The sequence below is a fragment of the Protopterus annectens genome, chromosome 10.part0, assembly GCF_019279795.1.
Source record: "Protopterus annectens isolate FY-2018-M chromosome 10.part0, PAN1.0, whole genome shotgun sequence".
NCBI classification, from domain to species: Eukaryota; Metazoa; Chordata; order Ceratodontiformes; family Protopteridae; genus Protopterus; species Protopterus annectens.
Window position 1 is genome coordinate 854,617,449 of NC_056744.1, and position 27,253 is coordinate 854,644,701.

At 36.2% G+C, this 27,253-nt stretch overlaps 1 protein-coding gene across 1 annotated transcript in view; it reads left to right on the forward strand.

The window, feature by feature from the left end:
* HFM1 (helicase for meiosis 1) overlaps positions 1-27,253 on the forward strand; it is a 3,254,758-nt gene that overhangs the window by 2,203,234 nt on the left and 1,024,271 nt on the right. The window contains exon 18 of the mRNA XM_044086815.1: positions 4,676-4,756. Within this exon, the coding sequence (XP_043942750.1) occupies positions 4,676-4,756 (81 nt within the window). The remainder of the gene's footprint in view (positions 1-4,675; positions 4,757-27,253) is intronic.

The following is a 27,253-nucleotide window of genomic DNA, read 5'->3' on the forward strand; positions in this document are numbered from 1 at the left end:
GAAAGGATTTCATAATGGTTATTCAGTGGAATATCTGGGACAAATGAAAAGGGGAGTACTTATACTAATTGTGATAGGAGCTCCAATAGTGATAGAAGAAGAAAAAAGAAAATAACGGCAGATTTGTAGTAGTAAGGGACTACTGGCAAGGGAGGAGGATTATGCTGGCATGAATTTAAATTCCACCTAATACTCAGCTTTCATCAGGGAATATTATTTACAAGTGGGGAATGGAATTTGATTTGCAGCAGTGAGGATGCATCGGGGGACTAGAAGGGAAAGTATAACAAATGAGGGTAGATTTCTTGAAGAAATTTAAGAAAATATTTGGTATGGAAGACGTGAATTCAATAATATGAGTTCGGAGAGAATTTACATATTATTCCTCAAGGTACAACAACTAGGCAAGACAGAAATTATATTTCACAGGAACATGTGCATTTAAATGAAAGTTTGATACTCATCCAATAACTATTCCAGCTCACGCATCAATAATAACTGAAATAAAAATGCAGGGTAATGAAATAAAAATGTGACAGTCGCGCTTCCCCACCTATCTGTTAAACAATGAGGAATTTAAGAAATGGACAGTTAAAATTATTTAGGAGTTATTAGGGAAGACAGAAATTTCTTCAGAAAATATAGCTAGAAAGTGGAATAAATGAAAGCGGAGTTTAAAAAATAGAGTCTAAATAAAAGAAAAAGAGATATTGTTAAGAAGTAACAAGAATTATTTAGAGGAGCTGACAAATATTAAAGTATTGCAAAATAGGAGGAATCCCACAGAACAAGAAGAGGAGCAATTGCAGAATGCTAAAGAGAAAATAATGGACTTCCCAGATAATATGCATAAGTTTAGAAAGATTGCTGTCAAACAACTGTTTTTTTTTTTATCATAATTCCAGAACACAAAATCTTTTAGCATAACAGCTCAGGCAACAAAAAGTAGGAAGGGTTGTTGCCAGGGTTGGGGAACCTATAACAAAGAAAATAACCAGAGATCCTGTAAATGTATTTGAAATATTTTGGAAAATTTATGAAAATCTGTATAAAGTATAGAAATGTGGAAACCAAGGAAAAGTACAAATGAAATGTTTATGGAAATATGCCAAGGTTAGAAGCAGATGAGGCTCAATTACAAATAGCATAGGGGGAGATAAGATAAAAATGATAATGTATAACCAATCTACAGGAAAGTCTCCAGGAATAGATGGTATTGCTGTGGAAGTTTGGAAGCTAGGGTGGAAGAGAGAAATAAAGATCTGGAAGGTTTTGTTTAACAGTATTTTAAAAGGAGGAGATGCACCAACATACTGGAAGAAATCTGTGATGGCTGTAATACCTAATGATGGTAAGTACCTATCAGGCCCAGCTTCATATAGGCCCATTTTGATTCTAAACCATGATTAGAAAGTGTTTATACATTTAATGGCTAAAGAATAGCAATGGTCATGCCAAAATTGATAGAAATGGATAATTGTGGTTTTATGGAGAGGAGGCAAACATTTGTCAACATTAACAAAACAATGATGATCCACAGGGAAGCAGGATATAAGAAATGACCACTGTTTTTGTGGGTCTTGATGCAGAGAAAGTATTCAACAGAGTAAGCTGGGATTTTATGAGTAGGGCAATCGAAGTATTTACATTCCCTGATAACATATGAGGGATCAGAGGTAAAAATTAAGATGGGGGCATCCTCTCTGATATGTTCTGTTTCAGCAGAGGAACAATGCAGTGATGTCCTCTTTCTCCTTTGTTATGTCCATTATATTTAAAACCATTGGCAAAGAAAATAAGGGACTCAGAAATTCAAGGATATAATCGATATGGTAATGAAGAAAATTTGTCTTTATTTATAAATTATATTATTTTGTACCTGATGAAACCAGAAAAAGGATATTTCAGTTTTGTGGAACATTCTTAGACAGTTTCAAATCTTTTTGTGTTACAGAATTAATGAAGATAAAAATAATAGCTATAAAGTGTTTACCCAGACATGAACTGGTTCAGCAATACCCATATTTATAGGGACATGATAAAATTAAGTATGTAGGAGTATAGATTGCAAAGGATTCTGTTATAGCAGCTAAGGGTATGTGGGAAGAGGCTAAACAAAAGATAATACAGAAACTGAAAAACTGGAAGCTCTTACCTATAGATATGGATATCACGATACAAGTAGTTAAAATGTTTTTAGTCCCTTTTGTTTTATGCAAAGGTTGGGCATATTTTTATCAACCAGAAGAAAAGTTATGGATAGCAGTTAATAAAGAGTTGAAGGATTTTATCTCAGAGGGGAAGAAGGCAAGAGTCAAGTGGGATAAATTGATCCTTCCACTAGGTCATGGTAGTCTGGGATTACTTGATTTGAAATGGTATTTCATAGCTACATATTTAAGGCTCCTATACATAACACATGCAGAAAGCTATAATTCAAAGTAGAAAGGGGTGAATAGGCAAGTGGGGGCTTGAATTTACTGAAGAAATCTGACAAAGAAACCAAGGTACTGGGAGCAAATAATTAGAAAGGGAAAGGTAATTGAATGGGAAGAGGACAAGAATTTATTTGGACTGTAGCCTAGAGATTACATTTTCTATCAAGGATTGATATTGGAGTATAGTCAGACAGAGAGAGGAATATGAGGATACTTAGTAAAGAACCAGTACTGGTAGAATTTTTAGTAGAGTCTAGAATAGAAGCTGCTGCTAAAAATGGATAATTAGTATAGTATATAAAATATTGCATTGTAGCTATAGGAATCAATCAGAAAGAATTGGGAAGAGAGCTTGGATAAGCAATTCACTAAGAAACAATAGGTGGATATATGCATTGCTCCCAAATGTGCAGCAAAGTCTAGAATATTTAGGATTTTTGCTCGGAAGTGTTTGCATAAGTATTTTATACCCCAAGCAGACTCCAAAGAATTTTTCCTCATGTGGATTGCAAATGTTGGAGGTATGATGAGGAATAAAGAGGTAATTTAGATCATATTTGTAGGAGTGCAGTGAATTGGTAGACTTTAAAAATTCCCTGTAAACTACTCTGTCAGAAATACTGGGTGAGCAAATTTGTGTAACTAAGGAAATTATTTTTTGAGTTGTGCTACAGAATTTGATATGCCTAGACATAGTAAGGTGTTGCTGAGTTTAATTCCAGTGGCTGCCAAAAAAACCCAGTTACTAGAAAATGGAAATCAAAGTGTAAACCAACTGTACTTGAAGTAGTGAAGATACTAACAGAGAAAAAAGAACTGAATGTGGGATCTGTCAAAATGGGTATGAGCAAATTACACAGAAAAACATAGGAATTATGGGAACAATACCTGCAGAATAATGTTTTGGAGAAGGAATGAGGTTTAAGGGAAGGTAGGAATTGAATGAGCTATGTAATTTTGACTCACAATGACTATATAGATTACGTATAATTGATGTATAATGTTTGCAACTGAAAATATGTCAATTTGGTTTGTTTGCATTTATATAAACCTTTGATTGCCTTTGTTGTAAATGATAATTCAGTAAGGATGTTTCTTGTTTGACAAGAAGAAAAAAATATTTGGACTACTATTAAGTTTGCTTTGTTTTAATTATACTTTGCTGGTCTCAGGCCTTTGTAAATATTGTACATAGTTGCAATTTATATGTTTCTTACAACTATGATTCACCGTATTCGGCATTGTATTGTGTTTGAAAGTTCTTTTTTTTTGTAATGTTAGCTCTTTTTTAAACATCTTAATAAAATATTTCAGAAAAAAAACAGGATGTCTCTCCTGCAGACATCTGTACCATGGATATGTTGTCATCGATGCACATCTTAACCAAGAATTATTTTCTTAGCCTTGTCTGCAAGAAGTCATGGTTCCTTTGGTATGCCTGAATAGAGAATCTAGCCTTCTGAATCTTGTCCTTGGAATGTTTTCTGGCTGCTTCCTCCATGGTGGAATTACTACTTAGAATTTGGCCCGGTCATTGAGCCATCAGAGAAAATTGCTGATGTTAGAGATAACATGCACATTCTTACTTTGTCAGGTAATCTATGAGAAGATCCCCCTTGATATATCCTAAAAAACTTCTTGCTTTCCCCTTTGCTCAGATGGCCCCTTCATCTAGCCTTACCCATTGTGGTGCCTATATGCCAGACAAGTATATCATTGTGTGTTACCTATTAGCAGTATAGGCGCCAAATCTTCAGTGTTATTTGTCTGTAGGAAGTGTGCTTGCTAGTGGTCAGGAAGAATTTGTGGGCTCAGGGGCTAAGCTTGCTGGCATAGTGTGTGATATCATGACATGGTGTACTGGCACTGGGCATATGTATGCCCCTTAGTGGGAGAACTTCTGAGAAACAAAATGCTAAATTCTTATTGGTGGAGAGGATGAACCCAATTGTTGACCCATCAAGTAGGGTCCACTCATATATTGAATGATACTGTAAAAATACATAAAGTTATTTGCTGTATGTACAATGTATCCAACCTTTTTCAGTCATTGACTCAATCTGTGTATAAATAATACATTTTTATGTATTTTATGATCTGGTATAAAGTATATATAGTAACATTAAAAATATCTTTTACTTCAGTTATTTACCATTTTCTTTTCTACAAAATTCACTTTAAATTTTAATTATTTTCACTAATGCTGCAACTAAAATATATAATTTACTAATTTACAGAATTGTGTTTAAAGAATCTGAATGCACTGTCTTTTATCGGCTTGATCAAAATGGATGAAGATGTCAACTTCAAACCAACAGGTATGTTAGTTTTGCGTGGTACAACAGATTAAGGTGCCTCTTATACTTTAATGAAACCACATTTTTACTCATCTGTTTCCTTTTATAAAAGGTCAGTACATCAGCATTATCCAGTGTCTTTGTGACACAGAGAGATAATAGAGTCCTAAATGAGAGCCAGATAACCTTGGATCAGCTTAGCCATCTGGTTGCAGGAAAAGCCAGCCAGTGAGGGTGGATGCTAATGATTTGAATTGGCTCCTCCATACTGTGGAAAGGGAGTCAACATACTCTACCTCACTGGTGACTCTTATCAGAGACTGTGGGGGAGGATATTCAAAGAATATAGTGTGAAGCCACATGTTCAGATTACCATGCAGTGCTCTGCTGTATAGGTGGGAATGATGCATGAGTGGAAACATTTGTATCCAAGGCTCAAATTGGTGATCTCCAACTTGGTGGCATATATGATAGGCTGCTATGATGAGGGGATAGGTATTTAGAGAAAAGTACTTAGTGAATAACTTAGGATGATATTGCAGTCAGACGCTAACCTGTCTTACCCACAATCAGCTTTATTAGACAAATACACATTCTGGGATTGTCCCCTACCAGGAACAGTCCCAGTCCAGAAGGGTAATCTGGACACTTTTTCCCAGTGGGGAAGAGTGTTTTCAGAGATGCAGAAGATGGCTGAACTGCTACTTGAAAAAAAAACAGCTTAGAGTAAAAATGTTTTACATTCTGTGCAAGCAGAAAGTAAGCCCTCTGATCTCACCATCCATGTGGAAGATTTTACCTTCCCACCACCTAATATTATATAACTAAGTCAGAGGTTCTAAAACTTTGAAGTGTGTTAGATACACTACACTGCATGTCCAAAAAATTGTCAAACTATAAATGTCAGTGTGTTTGAAATGAATCCATATCACATTGACTAGAAAACAGTCTTTGACTAAACAGCAGCCATTAAGGATTCTTTTTGCTATTTGTATTTCCCAAGTAATTTATTCTGTATGTACTATATTTTCATTCAGTGATTAGTGAACTGAATTTTATTAATTTTTTTCACTTAGTTTTTACATTCTGATTTGATGAAAACAATAGAGTGTACCAGATATTCTGCTGAAAGCCAGTAGTGTTAAGCTAGCTGATTATTGACAAGCGTTAACATTGTTTCAAGGGGCTAACCAACTAACATAAACTGTTTAATTGCTTCATATGTACAAAGTGAAGAACACCAACTGATTTAAGCATTGATAATATATCTGAAACAAGTTGTGTTTGATCAGAATACAAGCAGCTGAGCATGTGTGGCTGAACATGACACTAAATGAATATTGTAAACTGTCAGTCACAAGTATATATATGGTAGGACTGAATGCTTTTCTTAGATGTTGGCATAATTGTTGAGTGAGTATTTATAAGTGCAGGAGGTAGGGGGCAAAGCATTCCACAAAAAAAGGTTTTACTTCTTAGTGGACTGTTAAGATAGAGGGTTTTGGTTGGAGTACATTGCTTAAAATTTTAGGTTTGTTGCTGTTAACTGTTTATAGTGTAATGTGTTTTTAGGGGTTTTTTTGGTTGAATGTTTTGGGAGATGTGTGTCTGGAGCACCTTTTTTTCTTTGATTAATTGTGATTTATGGAGCCATGGTTTACTGAATAACAGTAACTCCTATGATAAGTAATAAAGCTAGAAAATGGTTAGCTGAGTGATTGAAAACCATGTAATTAAACACTCATTTTGGTTAATTTAATAAAATAATAAGTCCAAAACAGGCAGTAATGTTTGTTGTAGGGAACAAGATCCTTTGTAGCAAAGCCCCCCCTGCTTAATTTTGATGTCACACCAAAATGGAGAAGAAGAACAAATGTACTGAACTGGGTTGTTGGTGAAATGGTTTTAAGTCACACAGCCAGTAGTTTCTTTCTAGCAGCCAGCAGAAAAAAAGTTGAGACTAGGAGTGATCAAAGTCTCCAGAGAATTAAGCAATAGAGCAGGGGTGTCCAACCTGTTGGCTTGCTGGGGCCGCATTGAGTGAACAGAAATGGTCTTGGGGCTGTATATAAAATATATCATATAGTTAACTCTTTTGTTGCTCCGGAAGACCACAGTCGATCTCCTGACTGTACTGTAGGTGCATTTGAACAATGAATAAATGTAATAAATGCCTAATATTTGCCTTAAAATTCAAATTCTCATTCTAATTCTCTAATCTAACAGTTAACGCTAACATCTTAGTTAATATATCTATCTATCTATCTATATATATATATATATATATATATATATATATATATATTACAAATAAACAGATATTCACTACAGCACTAGCATTTCTCACTGGGGAAACCATTCCAGCAGTCCAACTACGTAAAATGTCACCATTAGCAGTCCTACAATACTATAATCCACAAAAATAACCCAACAAATTTGCATTGAAGTAAATAATTCACATTACTGACTTAATAAAACAAGTCTTAATAAGCTACAAGAGGGTCTCACCCAAACAAATAACTGGTGACAGAAATATGGCCTCATGCTAAATGCCAAAAAATACATCATTATCCCCTTTGAAGAGAGTGATGTCCCCACAAATGATCACATTAATAACAATGTTGTAAGCATGCAATAAGTCGTATGGTACTTGGGCTCCCAGGTTGATAGAAACCTGACTTTTGACCACCACGTTGTCTCCGTTGTAAGGAAAGATTTTTACATGGCCCAATTCATTAGTAAGGGTATCTCATCCAGGGACAAAGAGGTCATAACATCCCTGTATTCTTCCTTTAGCCATTATTGAGTGCAATGCCCCTTTTGACATGTGCTTCAGCAAAACACCCTGCCAAAAGAAAGACTACAACCATTTCTGCCAAAAAAGGTCAAAGGACTAAGTTCACTTAGTTATCTAAACAGACTAAAAGGCTTCTTGCTTTCCTCTGTCTCTCACTGGCCCCTATAAATTTCACCATTGGCTTGCTTTCCAGGCTAAGAAAGATCCTGCCTTAAGAGACTTCCTCTACCTCAGAAATACTGGTTATACTTAAAATGCTCACTACAAAGACCACAGCCTTCACTGCAACATAAACAAGCCACTTTTTATGGACAGGTTCTTGACACAAAAACCTTCAACTTCTGTAAAAAGCTCCTCTCATTATCAAACAATGTAGTTCAGCAACATGATGGCTGGATGGATAGCCATAAATGTAGTCTTTGGGTAAGTAGCATAGCCTTCATCAAACCAGATGGAAAATCCACATACTAACCTTTCCCAGCTGGATGGCTAAGATCTAATATTGGTTACTCAAGTGTAGTTGCCCAAGAAGAGGGGCATGTTTAACTAAAAATTCCATTTGCAAAATTATATTCAGTATACATATTAAATCTCTCTCTCTTACACACACACACACACACACACACACACACACACACACACACACACACACACAAAGCCCCTACATGTAAAATAGGCAACCTCAGTAATCACATGACACCCACTCACTGAATGAAAATTGTCTGGAAGTCAAAATATTTGAAAAATAAATCATAATAGAGATGGATTCATCCATGTAATTTCCCACCACCAAAAGGACCATCAATAAATCAACAAACAACTGCTCGGCAAAAAGTAAATCAATAACAAAACCATAAACTATAATGCTACATACTGGTGTAAACATATAACTTGTGTCAATCCTCAGGTTAATCCATACCAAAAGATTGTTTTAGAGCTTCAGCTATGTACAAACAACTTTCTCCTAAAAACTTAACTCATTGATATTTGCCTTGCTGTAATTATAACTGTAAAAAAAAAATGTTTTTAAGTTTATTCTGTACTGCAATGATTCTCACTGTTACAAGATGTAATCTCTGCCATATTGTATGAGTACTACATCCATAATGTGCTGTCTCTCTCTCATGTATTATATTGTTTTGTGTTATTTTTGGAGCTTTTCTCCCCGGGCCTCCGCTGAAAATGGACCTGTGCCCAGTCGGACTTTCCTGGTAAACAAATGTAAAATAAAATAAAAATAAAATAAACTTCCTCCAATCTAAAGGATTGAGCAGAAGTTACTCACAGACTGACAGTTTACTGAGCTGTAATGCTGACCTTCACTTTAGAAAAAAACAAATTCCCAGACTTTGTCAATAGCTCAAAGTGTAGAGAGGATTATTTATTTATTTTTGGAAAACATCTTTAAAACTGTTAAATTGATTACACACCCAGAAACACAGAAAAGTTATTGTGATTATGTAAACCACAGACTGCTGCAAGAAATCAAAGTCACATTAGCACTCTGTGCTTATGTCCGAACAGATGAATCATACCTGTCAATTCCAAAAGAAGTAAAGTAGCTTTATAAGAATGGTGCAATTGGTCAATGACCAATAACAACAGAAAAAAAGAAAAGAATTTCCACCGAAACAATGAGGCCAATAACGGTTTAATGCTCAATAATCCACAAAAGTTACACTTGGATGTCCACGAACAACTAAGCGCTTTCGCCAAGGTTAAAATACCATAGGCATCTTCAGAGTTGTTCGTTTACAATGCATTCTCCCCTTTTGTATAATGTCAATTTCATTAATTAACCAATCATTCAATAAAAATTGACAATCATTAAAGACACAGTAAAATATTAACTTGCACCTAACTAATATTTAAAAATACTTATCAATTGTCAAATGTAATAAACCAACATATATAAACACAAATAAAACATTATATTGGGTAGTTTATAAAAAGAATTATGTGTTATTTCAGGATAGGAGAATGTGTGTTAATTTCATATGTTTTATTTTTATATGTTATTTACTAACAGGCAATGAAAGTACAATTTGAATTTTTTATATATATATACATTTTTATATATATATATTTTTTCATATATTAGTAGTATGATTGTTTAGTGAGAATAATATACAACACAAGTATTAGCGAATACTGAAGTTCAAAGCACATTTCAAAGTGTTTTATTTGTGTTTATATATGTTGGTTTATTACATTTGACAATTGATAAGTATTTTTAAATATTAGTTAGGTGCAAGTTAATATTTTACTGTGTCTTTAATGATTGTCAATTTTTATTGAATGATTGGTTAATTAATGAAATTGACATTATACAAAAGGGGAGAATGCATTGTAAATGAACAACTCTGAAGATGCCTATGGTTTTTTAACCTTGGCAAAAGCGCTTAGTTTTTCGTGGACATCCAAGTGTAACTTTTGTGGATTATTGAGCATTAAACCGTTATTGGCCTCATTGTTTCGGTGGAAATTCTTTTCTTTTTTCTAGCTTTATAAGAAGGTTATTTGCAAGGTTGCATGGCAGTTTATATTGGAAATAAGCAGAGATATTAAAAAGGCTTTGTTTTTCATAATTATGCCGAAAAGTCTTCCAAGGTAAAAAATACAACTTCTGATTTAGTATGGAACCATACCTCTCAACCTTAGAGCAAGAAATCTGGACAAAGCGAAAAATAAAAGTGGGACACAGGCTCAAAAATAGTTATGCATCACAGACACCATTGAAACAACTGTAGCTGCAAACATTATACATCACTTATAATCTTTCTATCCCATTATTGTCAATTAAACATTATATGGCTCATTCAGTCCTGCCTTCTTTTGCATCAAAGAAAACTATGCTTTGAAATGACAAATGCATTAAAAATAATACATAAAACACATTGCATCAACATCCTGCAACTTCCTACCTGCAAGCAACCACAGAGCTTTCACTGAAACTAGGGCTGCTTGTTTCCCAGAATGACAGCTCTCCCTAATTAAGTCTAATGGTATACAATCTACCAGTATCTGGACTACCTGAAATAAATTAAATTATGGCCTGTAAATTGAAAGTACACTTTGTTTAATTAAACTATATTTCTAAGCCCACTTACTATATTTTTTCAGTAACATCCCAATATCCATTTCCAGGTCACTTTACAAGACATTGGCAGTGGTAGACTTGGCATCTTTCAAAACCCCATAGGCCCACACTAATACATTGTCCATTAAATGTAAATATCCATCCACTGTAAATGGCAAGAAGCTATGTCTTAAAAAATCTACTTCTGGCATGCGTACCCAAGTATTAGGTTTTGAAACAAAGAAACATATTCTCCATAGTCCGTAAGTCTCTGTCTTTAATAATCATCTACTGTTGCAGCACTCCCAACACATAAGCACACACATACACACTAAAATCCCCAACATTTAAAAAATGACATTGTGCCCACTTGATTTGCCAGTATTGATGATCTGCCAAAGCTAAGCTTACTGTTGTCCAATCTACCACTGCTTAGAACCCACCAATGAAAAACAGTACTAGGTGCTTTTTTGTTTGTCTGAAAAAACAATACAACTAACTTTATATGCTACAGTCCCACATAGTCAGTCCACTACTGACCCATTAACCCTAGGCTGCTGTCTCATTCTTACTCCCTGGAACTGCATTACCTTGGATGACTACTTTATTTTCCTAAGCAAAAGACACAAATTGGAAGATAAGGCAAAAATCCAGACATTCTTTGAAAATCCATACAGTTAAGAGGTATGAGTTCATGTTCAATACAACACTCTCCCTGTCAGGAAAGCTGCAATTTAATGAAAGTGTACTCTTAATGTATGATATATTTGTGAGCTAACTTGTTTGTGTTCAGTAGGTAGAATGATCATTGTTAGCCTCTTTGTGCATGCGTCTCTCTCTCTCTCTCATGCACACATACACACACACACACACACACACACACACACACACACACACACACACACACTTCTACTTTCACGCACACAATTCTGCTTTCATGCATGCACTCACTCACTCCGTACTTACCTGTTAACACAGGTAATTGCTGTCCCTGTCAAAGGGAACAGCGGCAAATCCATACACGAGTCCCTCTTCAGCGAGAACACACACACACACACACACACACACACACACACACACACACACACACACACACACACACACACTCTTCTTCTACTTTCATGTACACAATTCTGCTTTCATGCATGCACTCACTCCATACTTACCTATTAACACAGGTAATTGCTGTCCCTTTCAAAGGGAACAGCGGCAAATCCATACATGAGTCCCTCTTCAGCGAGAACACACACACACACACACACACACACACACACACACACACACACACACACTGATTGTTCGGCGCAAAATAATGGCGTAAACACACTGACCCTTTTTTGGCTCAAAAACAAAACTAGAAGGTGCTTTGGCACATGCGCACATCGACATTATCGTTACAGGTCATGGGAACGAAAAACACAAAACAAAAAAATGTGTTTTGGGGCATGCATACATCGATGTTGCAGTTAGAGGTTGAGGGCCGCATGGAAGAGCTCTGAGGGCCACATGCGGCCCGTGGGCCGCAGGTTGGACACGTCTACAATCGAGCAAATAGAGTGTAAAAAGATATAGTCATAGATAAGAAAGGAAATACATTTGGAGTTACAATGAGATGCCCTTCCTTGTTTTCACGAGAGGGTTTTAGAGGACAATTTTACCAGTGAACTACTCTGAGAAGCATTTGGCCCATCTCTGTTTGAAAGCATGTTGTTTAGAACCTAAAATTCCTAAGTCTTTCCCATCTTTTATACTGTTTCTGTTTCACCTATCCTTATAATCAAGTCTAGTTGTTTGTAGATTGTACTTTGGAGAAGTCTGCTGTATCAGTAAATCATAACATTTCAGTTTATTTACTAACAAGTATTTGTTAGCTTGACCACTTTTGTCTTCATTTTTCTGGTTCCCTGCATAGATCAGTACTGGTCTCATTCTGATATTGTTACTGAAGTATACAGCATAAGGTGCTTACAGAAGAAGCATTCACCTGTTATCAGTTCAAAACCTTTTCTTGGTTGTGTTTTGATTTGTGAATTAATTATTCAGTTGATAGGACATTGACATAACTATGTTTGTTTCATAACAATAAGTTTAAAGTATTTATTAGTATATCCATGTAAATGATTTCATCTGAGGGTATGTCTTCTTTCAGAGTCATAAATAAGTGTGCTTATTGTAGACAAACAGCATCTAAAGATTTCCGTAGTCATTGTTTTATTTGGGGCCATAACAAAATACAGATGCATTTGAGCATTGTTTAGCATATAACAAAGCCACTAGGCTAAGGAGAATTAACACATTTTTTTTTCTTTTGACAGAAGGAAAGTTTTAAACATTACAAAAAATGTCCTAGTTAAAGCAGTGCCAAGATGATGAGGTGTGGATGTTTTAGCCCACTCAACTGCCTTAGCTATCCACCATCCCAAAGACTGGTAGCATTCTGTATCCTCAGTAACTCCATCTGCTGTGTAACACAGATTATGTGATTGTTATGCCTTTTCCTAAATCTTATTTTCATTGAATAATAGGATCCTACAGTATCCTGCTCCTCTTCTGTTTTAGTGTTAGTGCCTGGTGCTCAAGCTATATGATTCCCCCAGCAGCAGCCTTCACTTATGAATATTATTTCTTCCTACTACTTGTCACACTCTGTTATTAAAACAAGGAACTACATCATGTAACAAACACAGTCTGATTACATTTGAACTCTGGTTGGTTAGGCATAATTACCTTATTTCGTCCATGGTAGTGTTAACATGTTAAAGACAACACAACATACCCAGAAGATCTCTTCTTGTATCTGGGCATGTCGGAGAATTTTGCAGTCCTGTATGACTCAAGCATATCATATTGGAATAATTCAAATGACCTGAAAGTCATACAGCTCTGTGCCATAGCATTTATAACAAGATCATCCTTATATATATATAATTGGGCTACTACTTAACATTATTAGTCATGACTTAAGCCAGATTTTCCTGACTCAAAAATTCACACAACCAGATTATAGCATCCTCCAGAATGACCAAAGCACAGAGGCGTAGGTAGAGTAGCCATTTTCTATTCTAATAACATCAGGTGTGTAATTTGTCACAGTGGTGGTGCCTGTAATCACCAGGAGTATTCCTCAAGTCCACAAATGATACAAGGCTCTTAATACAAATATCAAGGCCATCAAACTGAGAAGTGAAGACAAAGGATGATTTTTAGAAACAACTTACACATCTTGAGTTTTATCTGTGTAATGTTAGTACAGGGCAGGGGTTTATAGATGGGATGCTTACACAAAGAACTCTGCTCTACAGTTCAATGTAACACTTCACAAGCAATATGTGTGGTTGACTGAGAATGAAACAAAGCAGAGTAATCAGATACCTTCATGATCCACAGACCCTTAAAATAACACAGACTAACCATGTTATATAATAATATCAGGTAGATATATATGTAGTAATTACCACAAAAAAATGTTTTAACAATGGGTCCAGGTTGGTCACATAGGAGGAATGGAAGAAATGTTAAGATGTTTATAATTAGATCAATGTCTGGCTTCAGGGGAAGTATCCTGACAATGACTGGATGTCTGGCCAGTATACAAAAGCTTATGTGGGGGCCTTCCTCTTCCCGAACATTTCTTGGTACCATGAGAGTGCTAGTATAGAAGGAGACATACAGGTGCAAAATTTCAGAGCTTTCTTGTCCCCATCTACATCTGTACACCTATATCACAGTGGAAAAAGGGTGAAGAAGGATATGTATTAGAAACATGATAAATAAATAAAAATATATGCAGAGTGGTGGGAGGGTATTAGTACTACAACAGTGATTTATTTGGTCATCTACTTTTATGTTAAGTTTATTTACACAGCTGTACAATGTTTGACATAAGATCACTGTTGCAAGAGCTTCTAGTTATATGAGATCATTACCAAAGCTTAGACAGGAAGGACAGATGAGGCAGACCAGAATCCAGGAGGCCAAGAAGAAGTGATCTGGCAAAAGCAGTTTTGATCTTGAAAAAGAGTCAGTTTCATAATGTTTAAAGTGTGTACAGATGATCAAGTTGTTGCCTCTAGAATAGCTATAGAGTCTACCACTTTTCAAAAGGCCACAGAAATAGCCTCATTGCTGCTGGAATGAGCCCTGAGTCTCTTGAGTGGAAGTCTCTCCATGATGGGAGTAACAAAACCAAACAGAATTGGAAAATAATTTTGAAAGTGTCTATTTAGAAACTGGAAGTCCCTTTTTCTTTCCCTCAAAGGAGATAAAGAGCTAGCCAGAATTTCTGAAGTCCTTTGTCTTGTCCACCTAGTGTCTGAGTATGCAGAATCATTCTATCCTATTTTTATGTTCAGGAAAGAGGACGGGGATGTTGAGATGCATTTAATGTAAATTCAGAAATACAAAATGAAAACTGGAACAGTCTCCAAACAATGGTAAAACATGAAGAAATGATACTTAAAAAAATACTTAAAAAGAAATTTCTGAAGAAGGCTTTTGCTGTTGATGAATGCATGAAAGAAAGCTATATTAACACTAAAGAGTTGCTTTAAGGCTTGTCTTCTGGTTTAACCATGGTTTTAAGTATAATAAATTCAGAAATACTCTGGATATAGATGAAGATTTTGCTGTTAAGGTTACCATAACCTTGTGAAAGGTGGGGAAGAGCTGAACAGACAAAACAGCTTGCAAATCAGATACTCTTTTAGCCAAACTCAGAGCAGTGACCAAAACAGTCTTCACATTAAGAATTTCAAGTCAGCCTGCAAAGCTGGCTTAAGGGGTGAAATAGTTAGCTTGTCTTGAACAAAGTCAGGATCCCATGATGGAGTCACCTGTTTACTAGGTGGATGAATATAACACCCTTTCAGAAACTGCTATACCTGGAACAGGGAAGGAAGGTATTATCTAATGGCAGACAAGTAGAAATAGCCCTGAGATGCACCTTGATAGAAGTGTAAAATAAGCCTGATTTAAGCAATTCACACAGGTACTGGAGAACCAGAGGGGCCTGCACTCTGGATGAGTCCTGGACACTTTTGTGGCACTAATTAGAAAATATCCACCACTTTACCAAATAAAAACTGGTTTTCTAGCTTCCTGTAACACCTGTTGTATGTCCTCAGGGAAAAAAATGTGCCTAAATGAGATCAAAAACCTATCATCTATACAGGCTGATGTAGATTTTATAGATTTAGGTAGATCAGTGAACCCCTGTCCTGTGTGAATAGGTCTACTCTGTGAAAAAAGTTTGTTATAATCGCCTTTGACCAGTTTCATGAGAAGGGAGAAACAATGCTGGCTGAGCCAAAAGGGAGTTACTAGGAGAATGTTTGGAGGGTCCTTCAGTAGTTTTTCGAAGCTTTCTAGTTATCAGTGGAAAAAGGGGAAGGCATAAAGGTACATTCCCATCCATGGGAAAGGAAAAACTTCTGTTTACAAGACCTATCTGGCTCAGAATTTATTTAGCTCTGTTGCAAATGAATGCAAATAGATCTACTTGGGCAGTTTCACACAGTTGGTCAGTCCCCTGGAAGACAACTGTGAGTGGCATCCATTCAAGAAGGTCTGTCCCGGGTCTGTTCAGAGTGTCTGCTACATGTTCTGCTCTGAATGAAAATAGGTCACTTGAAGGGAGAGATTATGCTGGGTTGCTATTTCCCAGGCAATCGTGAGTAGTCTTCATAAGGAGTGAGACCTGACTCCCCTTTGTCTGATTAGGTACCACATCACAGTGGTGGTGCTTGTAATCACCAGACATAGTCCTCAAGTCCAAAATTGATGCAAGGCTCTTAATGCATATATCAAAGACATCAGCTCCTTAAGGTTTATATTTTTGTTTTTGAAATGTGGATACTAATTTCCCTGAATCTTGATTTCCTTTGAACCCCCCCCCCAAGTAAAATAAGATGTGTCTGTTGTCAAAGATTGGGTTGGGGTGGAGGTGAAAGGGAAAGACCTGGATTGATCTGAAACTAGTTTGCCCACCACTGCAGTTCCCTTTTGACAAAAGCCACTACTAATACTAGAAAGGAGAATGGCTGCTGCTCCTGGGTGCAAACTGCTCTGAAGAACCACTGAATTTTCCTTCACATGTGGTCTAGATAGGGGGACCTCAAGAACATTTGAGGTAATCCCTTGCTGTAACTGAAGTACTAGCTCCAAGATCTGAACAAAGCAATGGTATACCTTTTCCATTGGAAGATATACAATCATGAGAGATGTGTCCAGCAGATATCCCAAAAAGTCAACCTGTGAAAAGGCATTATAGAAGATCCTTTCATCTTGAGTTTGAATCCTAGGCTTTGCAACAGATTTCTTACAAAGAAAATGGATGTTTGGGAATTTTGAAAGGATTCTGCCAAAATGAGGCAATCATCTAAATAGGGACATATGTGGATACCTTGCTGTCTGCAAAAGGCAATTATTGGTGCCAGATTCTTTGTGAATACCCTTAGAGCTGTTGAAAGACCAAAGGCTAAGGAAGTAAATAGTAAATGTGATCCACATACAGAATGTCTTAAATAAGGTCTGAAGTATCTCCATAAGGCTATATTTATATGATTAATTTATCTATCTATTTATATATTTATATTTATATATTTACATATTTATATATTTATATATATTTATATATTTATACTCATATATTAATGTACCTTGATAGTATTCCTTGTATTCTGTGTTTAACTTTCATGGGTTTCAAGAATAATTACCTGAAAGTTTCTCAGGAATCATTAATTAAGTGCATTATGAATTTGTAATATTATCTTGCAAGGAAAGAACAAGGAAGACAGTGTTGTTTTAATAATTTGTTTTTAAGTCTAATTTTAAACAAATTCTCATTTGCCTTTAAGCATATACTTAGGCTGTATGAATGTCTTACATCGTATTCAGTGCTACACCTTTAAAAAGCATTTCTTCTTTAGAATGAATTACAATGTTTAAATCATCTTCAACTGTGTTTAATTGATTAATTGTTTAATTCTACTGGCTATGCCTCTATAAATAAGCAGTTGCTTTTATATCTAATTTGTCTGAAGAAGCGTATAGTAATATACGTGAAAGCGCTAACCCTTGTTTCTCTTATTCAATAAATTTAAGAAGTTTTTAAGTAACGTGGAGAGCTGGAAGTTTTATTTCTGTCATTATTTTCCTAATTCTAACTACTGGCTCTTTAGCGGCTTCAGAGATCCGTGCTTTGTTTTTTCCTTGTTTGGCATCAGTTGGGATCTCTACTGCACACGTTCAAATTGAAATGGAACTTGAACTGGACTACAATCCGGAACCGAGGTGTCCTACTAACGAACAACAATGGACTGCAATTACATCTTGTAAGTCAAACCCTTTATTGGCTCTGGATTTAAATGTTCCAGCCGCTAATATAACAGAGACTAATATTGGCAATGTTGAGCTCTTTAACTCCAATATGAAACTGCTTGAAAATGAACTGTATAAGCTACAAAGATTGATCTGGCAGCGTAAACACCTAGAGGCGTGTTTACACTATAAATTGATTCCAAGAGGGATGCGTATTTTAGTAATGCCCACCTATGGTGAAACGCACCCTATACTCCTGAAAAAATGGCAAGACATTAATATAGATGCCAGCTACAAACACATGCAGCTTTTAATAGATTATTTTGAGCCGCTTGAGAGAGACCTAATTTCCAGAGTGAATGACATTAACTCTGAGCTGAAAAAAGACTTTCCTGACCCCTTTTGCGTCACCAAACTTAAAAATTTGTATGAACAAGTCAATAACTATGCAATGAAGCTACAACAAATTAAGCTTAAGAAGCTTCAAAGAGATTTCAAAGATTTCTCTACTAACTGTGTTTTCGTTTGGCCAAGGCGATCAGAGAACCAATATGCAGGAGAGCATTCCAGCTCAATTCAACCGCCACTAGACTGTACTTTACCTGCTTCTACAGCACCTCGTCCCATTGGTTCACAAACCCAAGTAAGTGTTTCCGATAGAGACACATCAGCAGAAACATTCACCACGCCACCTGAAACTTTTTCTTCAGTAACTGCTACAGGAGCTATGTCCACACCGCTCCCTAACCAGGAAGCCAACAAAGCAGCCAAATTGCTCCAGCACAGCACAGGGGCGATTAGTAAAAGGCGTGATGACCATACTTTTTTACCTTTTCCCATACGAAAACCGTCTTTTGTGAAAGGGAGAAGAAACAGCTGGGAGAGCAGAAAACGGAAGCTATCAGGCGACGGGAACTCCTACCAAACCAGGAGAATGAGGCAGTAAGACCACTTTATTTCAATTTATCTAGCCAAGTCTTGAATCCTAGTGACATTGATTTATTAAACAAAGGTCTTTCATTTATTCCCTCAAAGGGAAGCAAGCTATCAGACATTCTAATTGACTTGCGTTCTTTTGCACGCTCAGTGTGTTTGAAACTGCTCTTTTCTAAAGATGATATTAATGCTGCTAAAAGTGTATCTAATGTCCCTGCCTTCAAGAAGAAGAGTTCATTTACACCAGTTATGCCAGCACATATAGACTCTTTTATTAAGCTATGTGAAACTGAGTTTTATGAATATTTTTATAATGGCAAGAAGAAGTGTATGTTTTATAATATGACAAGTGATACGATGAAATCGTTATCTAATTTTAGTACTAATGATTCATTAACCTTTAGACCAGTAGATAAAGGTGGAGGCATAGCCATTTTTGATACAGCTAATTATGACATATTAATGCATGACATGTTGAACGCTGATACTACTTATATTTCTATTGACAATACCAGATTGATTCATATTATTAAAACTGTTCAAGCTGATTTATATGATATGCTCATGTGCTATCAAATATCAAATAGTCTCTATGAGTATTTTTCTATAGATAATCCATTAATTCCTGTAATTAAAGGACTGCCGAAATTACACAAAGGAGTTTTACCCCCACCAATGAGACCAATAGTGTCGGGGGCAAAATGGGTCACAGAGAATGTATCAAACTACCTGGAAAAAACTTTAAGACCAATAGTGGATGCCATCCCCTCAATTCTTAAAGATACATACCAACTTATTGAATATCTACAAACCTTGAATACAGATTTTAAAAATAATGAACATCTCTTAGTTACAATGGATGTTAAAAATCTTTTTACATCAATCCCAAATGACACAGGGGTAGAGGCCATACGTGAATTATTGCAACATGATGAGAATATAAGTGTCAATACTAATATTTTAATTTGTCAACTATTGGATTTAGTACTCAACAACAATGTGTTTGCATATGGGGGCCACCTTTTCCTACAGACCTGTGGTGTTGCCATGGGGACCCCCTGTGCAAACACATACGCCAACTTGGTTGTGTATCATTGGGAGACGAATTTTGTCTTTAAACATCCTCTATTTCAAAAAGTCTTGATCTACAAACGCTTTGTAGATGACATATTAATTGTGTGGGATGGCTCAGCAGAGGAATTTGGTTCCTTTAAAGATTATTTAGAAACTACCACTACTTTCTTGAAGTTTTCTGCTGAAACCTCATATAGCTCTGTTAACTTTTTGGATGTTAGCATTAATATTAGGAAAGGCAAACTAATAACGACTCTTTTTAAAAAAGAATGCTGGAGGAATACTATCCTCAAGTACGATAGTATGCACCCGCGCCACATTTTTAAAGGCATACTAAAAAGTCAATTCACCAGGTTAAGTAAGATCTGTATGAACAAGGAAGATTTGGAAATAGAAGTTATCAAAATGGTAGAGATGTTTTTAGAGAGAGGGTATGATCGAGACTTAATATTGGAAGTTAAAAGTGAAATTCTACCATCAAAAAGTTTGACACATATTGAAACAAATTACCATTTCGTTCCATCTTCTTTTAAAAGAAACAGGTTTAACTACCAAGACCAAATATCTTTCATTACAACTTACACCAATGATTTTTTGAACATAAAGAAAATACTATCTAATAATTGGAAGGTGCTATTACTTGATGAAGCTACCAAAAAGATAGTAGGCCATAATCCACACATTGTGTACAGGAGTAACAGGAATTTAAAATCCCTATTATGTGACAGAACATCTAAGTTAACATCAAGCCAACAGCCCTTGAATGATACATTTGGGACCTACCCCTGTAAACATTGCAATTATTGCAAGTTTATTAGCAAACAGCAAATTTTTTTACATCCAGAGTTTGACTACAGTTTTAAACCAAAGTTTAGAGCCACATGTGACACCACAGGATTAATCTATTTGGCTACATGTGAATGCTGCGAAGCATTCTACATAGGACTCACTAACGGAAACTTAAGAACAGGATATATAACCATCACTACGATATAAACAAGAAAAATGAGCTAAACGCTCTAGCCAAACACATAATAAGTAATCCTTCACATTCGTTTGTTTTTAGAGTGTTACAGATTGTGGAAGCTACTGACAGGGGAGGTGACTATATGAATCACCTTGAGTTAACTGAACTACGCTGGATTTTCAAACTTAGGGGACACTGTCACCCTGGCTTAAATAATTATGTTACTATAAAATCTGTTTTGAATAATCGAAGATGATTTTATAAATTTAGATATATATATTTTTTATGATTTAGATTCCATCTATATAAATCATGGTGTAAATGTTTCTTATTCTTTATATTAAATACTTGACATTACAGTGTGCTTTTATGGCCCCACGTTTCACATATATATGTTTTTGCAATAGTGTTCACATAGACTGTCCCCGCAGTCTACTTCACACTATTTTATTATTTATGGTTGATCCAAAGACTGAATTTACAATGCTTTAGATTTTATGTCAATAGTTTCAGATGCTATTTATATCGCTTGACATTTTGTAATTTATTATTGTATACGGGTGTATCTCTTGTATGCTTACCATGAGAAAAATATATTTATTATCTTTTAAGGAACTGTTCATAATTTACTTTTTTATTTTCATTAACAAAATGTTTTCTGCATATCTTCATTAGTTTGAAGGTTTAACTACCCACACCCCCTTTTAATATTTGATCATATGAATGTATTCACATACTTATATATATCCATAAGGCTATATTTATATGATTAATTTATCTATCTATTTATATATTTATATTTACATATTTACATATTTATATATTCATATATATTTATATATTTATACTCATATATTAATGTACCTTGATAGTATTCCTTGTATTCTGTGTTTAACTTTCATGGGCTTCAAGAATAATTACCTGAAAGTTTCTCAGGAACCATTAATTAAGTGCATTATGAATTTGTAATATTATCTTGCAAGGAAAGAACAAGGAAGACAGTGTTGTTTTAATAATTTGTTTTTAAGTCTAATTTTAAACAAATTCTCATTTGCCTTTAAGCATATACTTAGTCTGTATGAATGTCTTACATCGTATTCAGTGCTACACCTTTAAAAAGCATTTCCTTTTTAGAATGAATTACAATGTTTAAATCATCTTCAACTGTGTTTAATTGATTAATTGTTTAATTCTACTGGCTATGCCTCTATAAATAAGCAGTTGCTTTTATATCTAATTTGTCTGAAGAAGCGTATAGTAATATACGTGAAAGCGCTAACCCTTGTTTCTCTTATTCAATAAATTTAAGAAGTTTTTAAGTAACGTGGAGAGCTGGAAGTTTTATTTCTGTCAAGGTCTGAAGTATTTGTGAATTGGAGTGTAACAGTAAACATATCTGAGATCCAGCAACACAAGAAAAGAGTATGGGGGAATTAAAGGAAACGTTTGTTGAGTAATGTTCTTGCATTTTTACACTTTTAGAAATAGTTTTTGAAAGGAAAGGACACAAAGTCTACAAGTGCCGTCTTTCTTCAGTACTAGAAATATTCAGGAATAAATCTCTCTTCCTTGTTTAGAATGGGAGACTGATTCTGTTACTCCTTGCGCCATTATCTGAGGGAAAGAATGAGAAAATACATCCTCTATAGCTAGAAGATACTAAAACAATGATCTATTCAAACATCTACTGTTATGGTAAGTTTACTTACACAACTGTACTTTATTAGAGAAGAATGTAGGTTTGGCAATAAGAGCAGAAATGAAAATACCTCTATATTGTTTAAGAATTATTGTTAAAGCTATGGATAGGCCATTGAGATCTGGAAGCAAGATGGAGGATGATAATAACATCTAGAAAATGCAAACCCAGAATCACCTAAGATATCCTGACAAATAAGAATACATTGGACATGTACATACAACTACTCCAAATCAGTATAACACACAGGTCATAGTAGTCTTATCTTAGTGGTCTCTGACAGTAACTTAGCATTGCACATACTGCCTCTAAGACCTTCTTTTTTCTCACCCAATGCGACATTCTTAACAATGCTCACTGTAAGAGATAACATAAAATTTCTCCTGACAGCTACATCCACTATTCTGAGATGGTTTTCTATTGCAATTCTGAGATTCATAAATATGAGTCCTGGAATATTGAAAATGAAAATACGGGAGAGCACTGAATGTCAAACATTGCTGTTCTCTTTTAAAGTTATTTTTTGCAGAGGCAAGCTCTAAACCCCAATGTGAGAGGCAAGCCCCCCCTCATGAAATTTTATATATATATATATATACACACACACACACACACACACACACACACACACACACACACATATATATATATATATATATATATATATATATATATATATATATATATATGTGTGTGTCTATATATATATATATATATATATATATATATATATATATATATATATATATATAGGTTTACTATCACGTCATCGAAAAAAATTACTGAAAATAAAAACATTGGAAAGGCAAAAATAATGAAACCGGTAATGTTGACCCATCCCTGTTTGACAAAGTCAACATCACGCAGAGTATCTTGCCTTCCAGTCACTGCTAATTAATGTTTTGCAGGAGCGCAAGCCCACCTGCATCCACACTCCCTAACTATATATACAAACTCCGAGATCGCACTACAGTGAGGAAATGGGTACATTTCCCGATCCCCACTGTACCACATTCTCCAGGTCGAATGTTGACCTCACAACATCAAATGCACACTAGCATTCATTGTTGTGGAGTCAACCGTTTTCGGTTTGACATTCCATGAACTGGAAATTTAGCCTTTCGACCATTCCCAGTTCATGTGAATGCCATCAGAAAGTGCCTCACAGCAAGAGGTTCTCCAGTTCGATCCTCGGCTGGGGTGCCTTCTGTGTGGAGTCTGCATGTCCTCTCTGTGGTCACGTGGGTTTCCTCCAGGTGCTCCGGTTTCCTCCCACATCCCAAAGACATGCTGTAGGTGGATTGGACACACTAAATTGGCCCTAGGCGTGAGTGCGTGCATGTGTGTGCCTTCTGTGGAAGGTTGGGCGCCAGGCTGGCAACTTGACACCGTAAAACTCCACTGCCAATCATAAGCAGACAGTGATCCGCTGTGGCGACCCCTAACCAGGAAAAGCCGAAAGAAGAAGAAGACTATTACTTAGATGAATTGCAGCCAGTCAAAGTTCTGAAGATCATATTCATGGTTTTCAAGGGGCATATAATCGAACCAATATAGGTCAAGCACATATGATTGAGATGAATTGTGCACTCGACCATTTATCAAGTGACATACTGACATTGTGAAGGGTGGTCGTGCTTCAGTGAAGAACAGGGAATTAGCCTAATTCCTTAATGAAGTGCGATCTTGGAGATGGTATATTTAATGTGCAGCGGGTGTGGGGGGGTGCAGCTACCCACATGGGGAGGGGTGCAGAGGGGTGTATAGCCTCCCTGCAAAATAGTAGAATTAACGTACCATTCACTGTAGAGTTCAATGATACGTTAAAGTGCATAGCAGGAGGTGAGTGACGTCACCTCTTGCTATATCGAATACATCGAACCACGGTGGTTGATGTATTCATTTTCACTTTGGTTTACTGTTTGGAGTTTCGAATTCAGCATTTCAGGTCAACATTTTAAACGGTCGACCGAAGCTGATTTGAAATTTCAATAGTAAACATAAATATATATATATATATATATATATATATAGAGAGAGAGAGAGAGAGAGGTATACCAACTCCAATATCTCTGTATCTCAGAGAAAAAGAAAAACGCTGGCACACAATGATCTTGGAATTAGCATGTGTAGTCCATATTTTTCCTCAGTCACTTTTGATATTCTTGAACTCACAGTAATGAGTCTCAGAATATCAAACAGTTATCTTCTGAGACAATTCTTAAATGTAGCTAAGGTGCTGGAGGTCTGATAGGTTGGGAGGTACAAGCAGCAAAAAGCCATCCCTCCTACTTCAGGGGTGCACCTGGGTTTCCCTTGCCACACAAGCATCCCCTGGATGGCTAATATACCTTAAAAGATTAATAATAATTCTATAGCAGGCATGGGTATGATTGGAATTTGCTCATCAGCTTTAAAGAATTGGGTTAGAATAACAGATATCTGCCCACGATTTCTCTGTCTGACAGACTGTATTAGACCGGCTTGTGCTACTCTTTTCCCTTCTTACTTTCTGATCTCCTTCGTGTATCTACATCCTTAAAGTAACAGCCACGCCCCTAGTCTGAGAAAAAAAGGTAATTAGTTGCTCACCCCATCTCCAAGGTCAAGAATCAGAGAATCGTCATCACTGTGGCTTGAACACCTACCATAGGGTACAGTTTGTGCATATCATGGCTTCTCCACTACTGAACACTCATCCATCTCACCTGCCTTAAAGTTGGCATTGTATATGCTCCCTGACTGTGCCAACAAGAAATACTTTCCAAATGTTTTGTGATTTACTGTAATCTGTAATTGACTGATTCTTTTCAGATATGTGCTGTTCACTACCAATGAATTTCTCCTGAAAAAACTTTGTTCATAACTTTATGAGTAAGTACTAGTTAAGCTGCCCTTGTGGGCCATTTTAAGCCTACCCAGTTTCCCTTTTGTGCTTGAATTAACCTTTCCCATTTGGTAAAAAAATTAGCCTCACCCATCCCATGGTCAATAATTATATATTACTCCTAATGAGAATAACACCACATATAATTTCAGGGCATTGTGCATGGAATAATGCATTTAAGAGCTGCATCTACCCATTAGTAGTACAGGGGTCACTCCTGGGATAGGTTTTCTGTTTCCCATTCATAGATTCATGTTGCTATTGAATATAGGCAGGGATGGACTTTGTTTTATGTGGGTGGGGAGTCTGTTCTAAAGCAACGGTATCCTACGAGATATATCTGTCACTCCTAACATTTCTGTTGATGTCGCAGAAAGGGTTTAGATCCATAGACCAAGTATTTCTGATGCTAGTTTACTTGCTATTGTGCATTAAATCAATATGGGTTGAATGATACATACGCTTTTTGATGCCCATCTGCTCCATTCACATAAAGCTTTTAAAATGCAACGTTTTGCCTTTTTCATCCACCTTGTAAGTCTTAAAGATGCTTGCTTTCACTAAAAGCTTAGCTGTCTCTTGCTATGAGATGTTTGTTTTGATTGCACCAAAATCAGGTGCACCAAGCAGCGCTTGCTGGCCAAGAAATTGAAAGTATAGGCATAGGTTGAACTATCTGAACTTTGCTGATCAGGAAATCTTGGACAGGTTTAGAAAGGACAGGGCATAGTATGGGGTTTGATGAGTGTGTATGATCTATAGTCAGGGACTGTGGGAGGACATACATGGCTTTCCTGTACCTGTGGATAGCAACGTATGTATAAATATATATATATATATATATATATATATATATATATATATATATATATATATATATATATATATATCAGGATATTTGTCACAGCAAACTTCCAGAGATAAACTATACATACAAGTTGGGTATCTCTCAGACTTCTGGCTCAAGGATACTTTAGCAGTTCCTCAATATATTCTTGGCACATATGGGTCAGTACATCCCAGAACAGTATTATAAGTTTCTGCTGTGAGATGGCATGTTTTCCTTACATGTTTGGTGCAAACGATTGCACCCATGTTACCATTAGGGTCCCACCTAGAATATGAGGGGAGTAGTTCTGGAACAGGAAGGGCTACCATTCCATCAGCTGCCAGGTAGTATGTGATGCATTTGGATGCATCACCAAAGTGTCAGCCCAGTATTAAAGCAGTACCCATGATTCCCACATTTGTCACACACACTCACTCTACCACCTCGTTTGGCATGGTAGGATTCCTCATGGTCACCTAGTTGGTAAGTGCAAAGCATTTTAATGTTCCTAACCATAAAGTATTTCAGTATCTGTAGTATGATATAGGTAGCACTAAGTAATCAACCCCCACCCTTTTTGTAATGTGTCCCCTCCCTCTTTTATTTTGTTGGTGACAAAGGCTATTCACTGAAATTTTGGCTAATGATACCAGTCCATAACCCCCAGAGAACTACCAAGGCATTCCTGTTCTGGCATCTGTGTTTACAGGTGTTTGGCTTGCTGAAAGCCCTTTTCAATTACCTGGATGATTCCTGGGGTGACTGTCAGCAGGACTCTGCTACTGCATGCAGGATGCTTATTGTCTGCTGCATTCTCCACAGCATAATCATGCATCTGTCTGGTAGGCAACTACCACAGTCAGTCACTGATAATGTCAGTGCAGCTGTGTCTGTCATTCCCACCAGTAACAATAGCGATGGTAGCCACCTGAC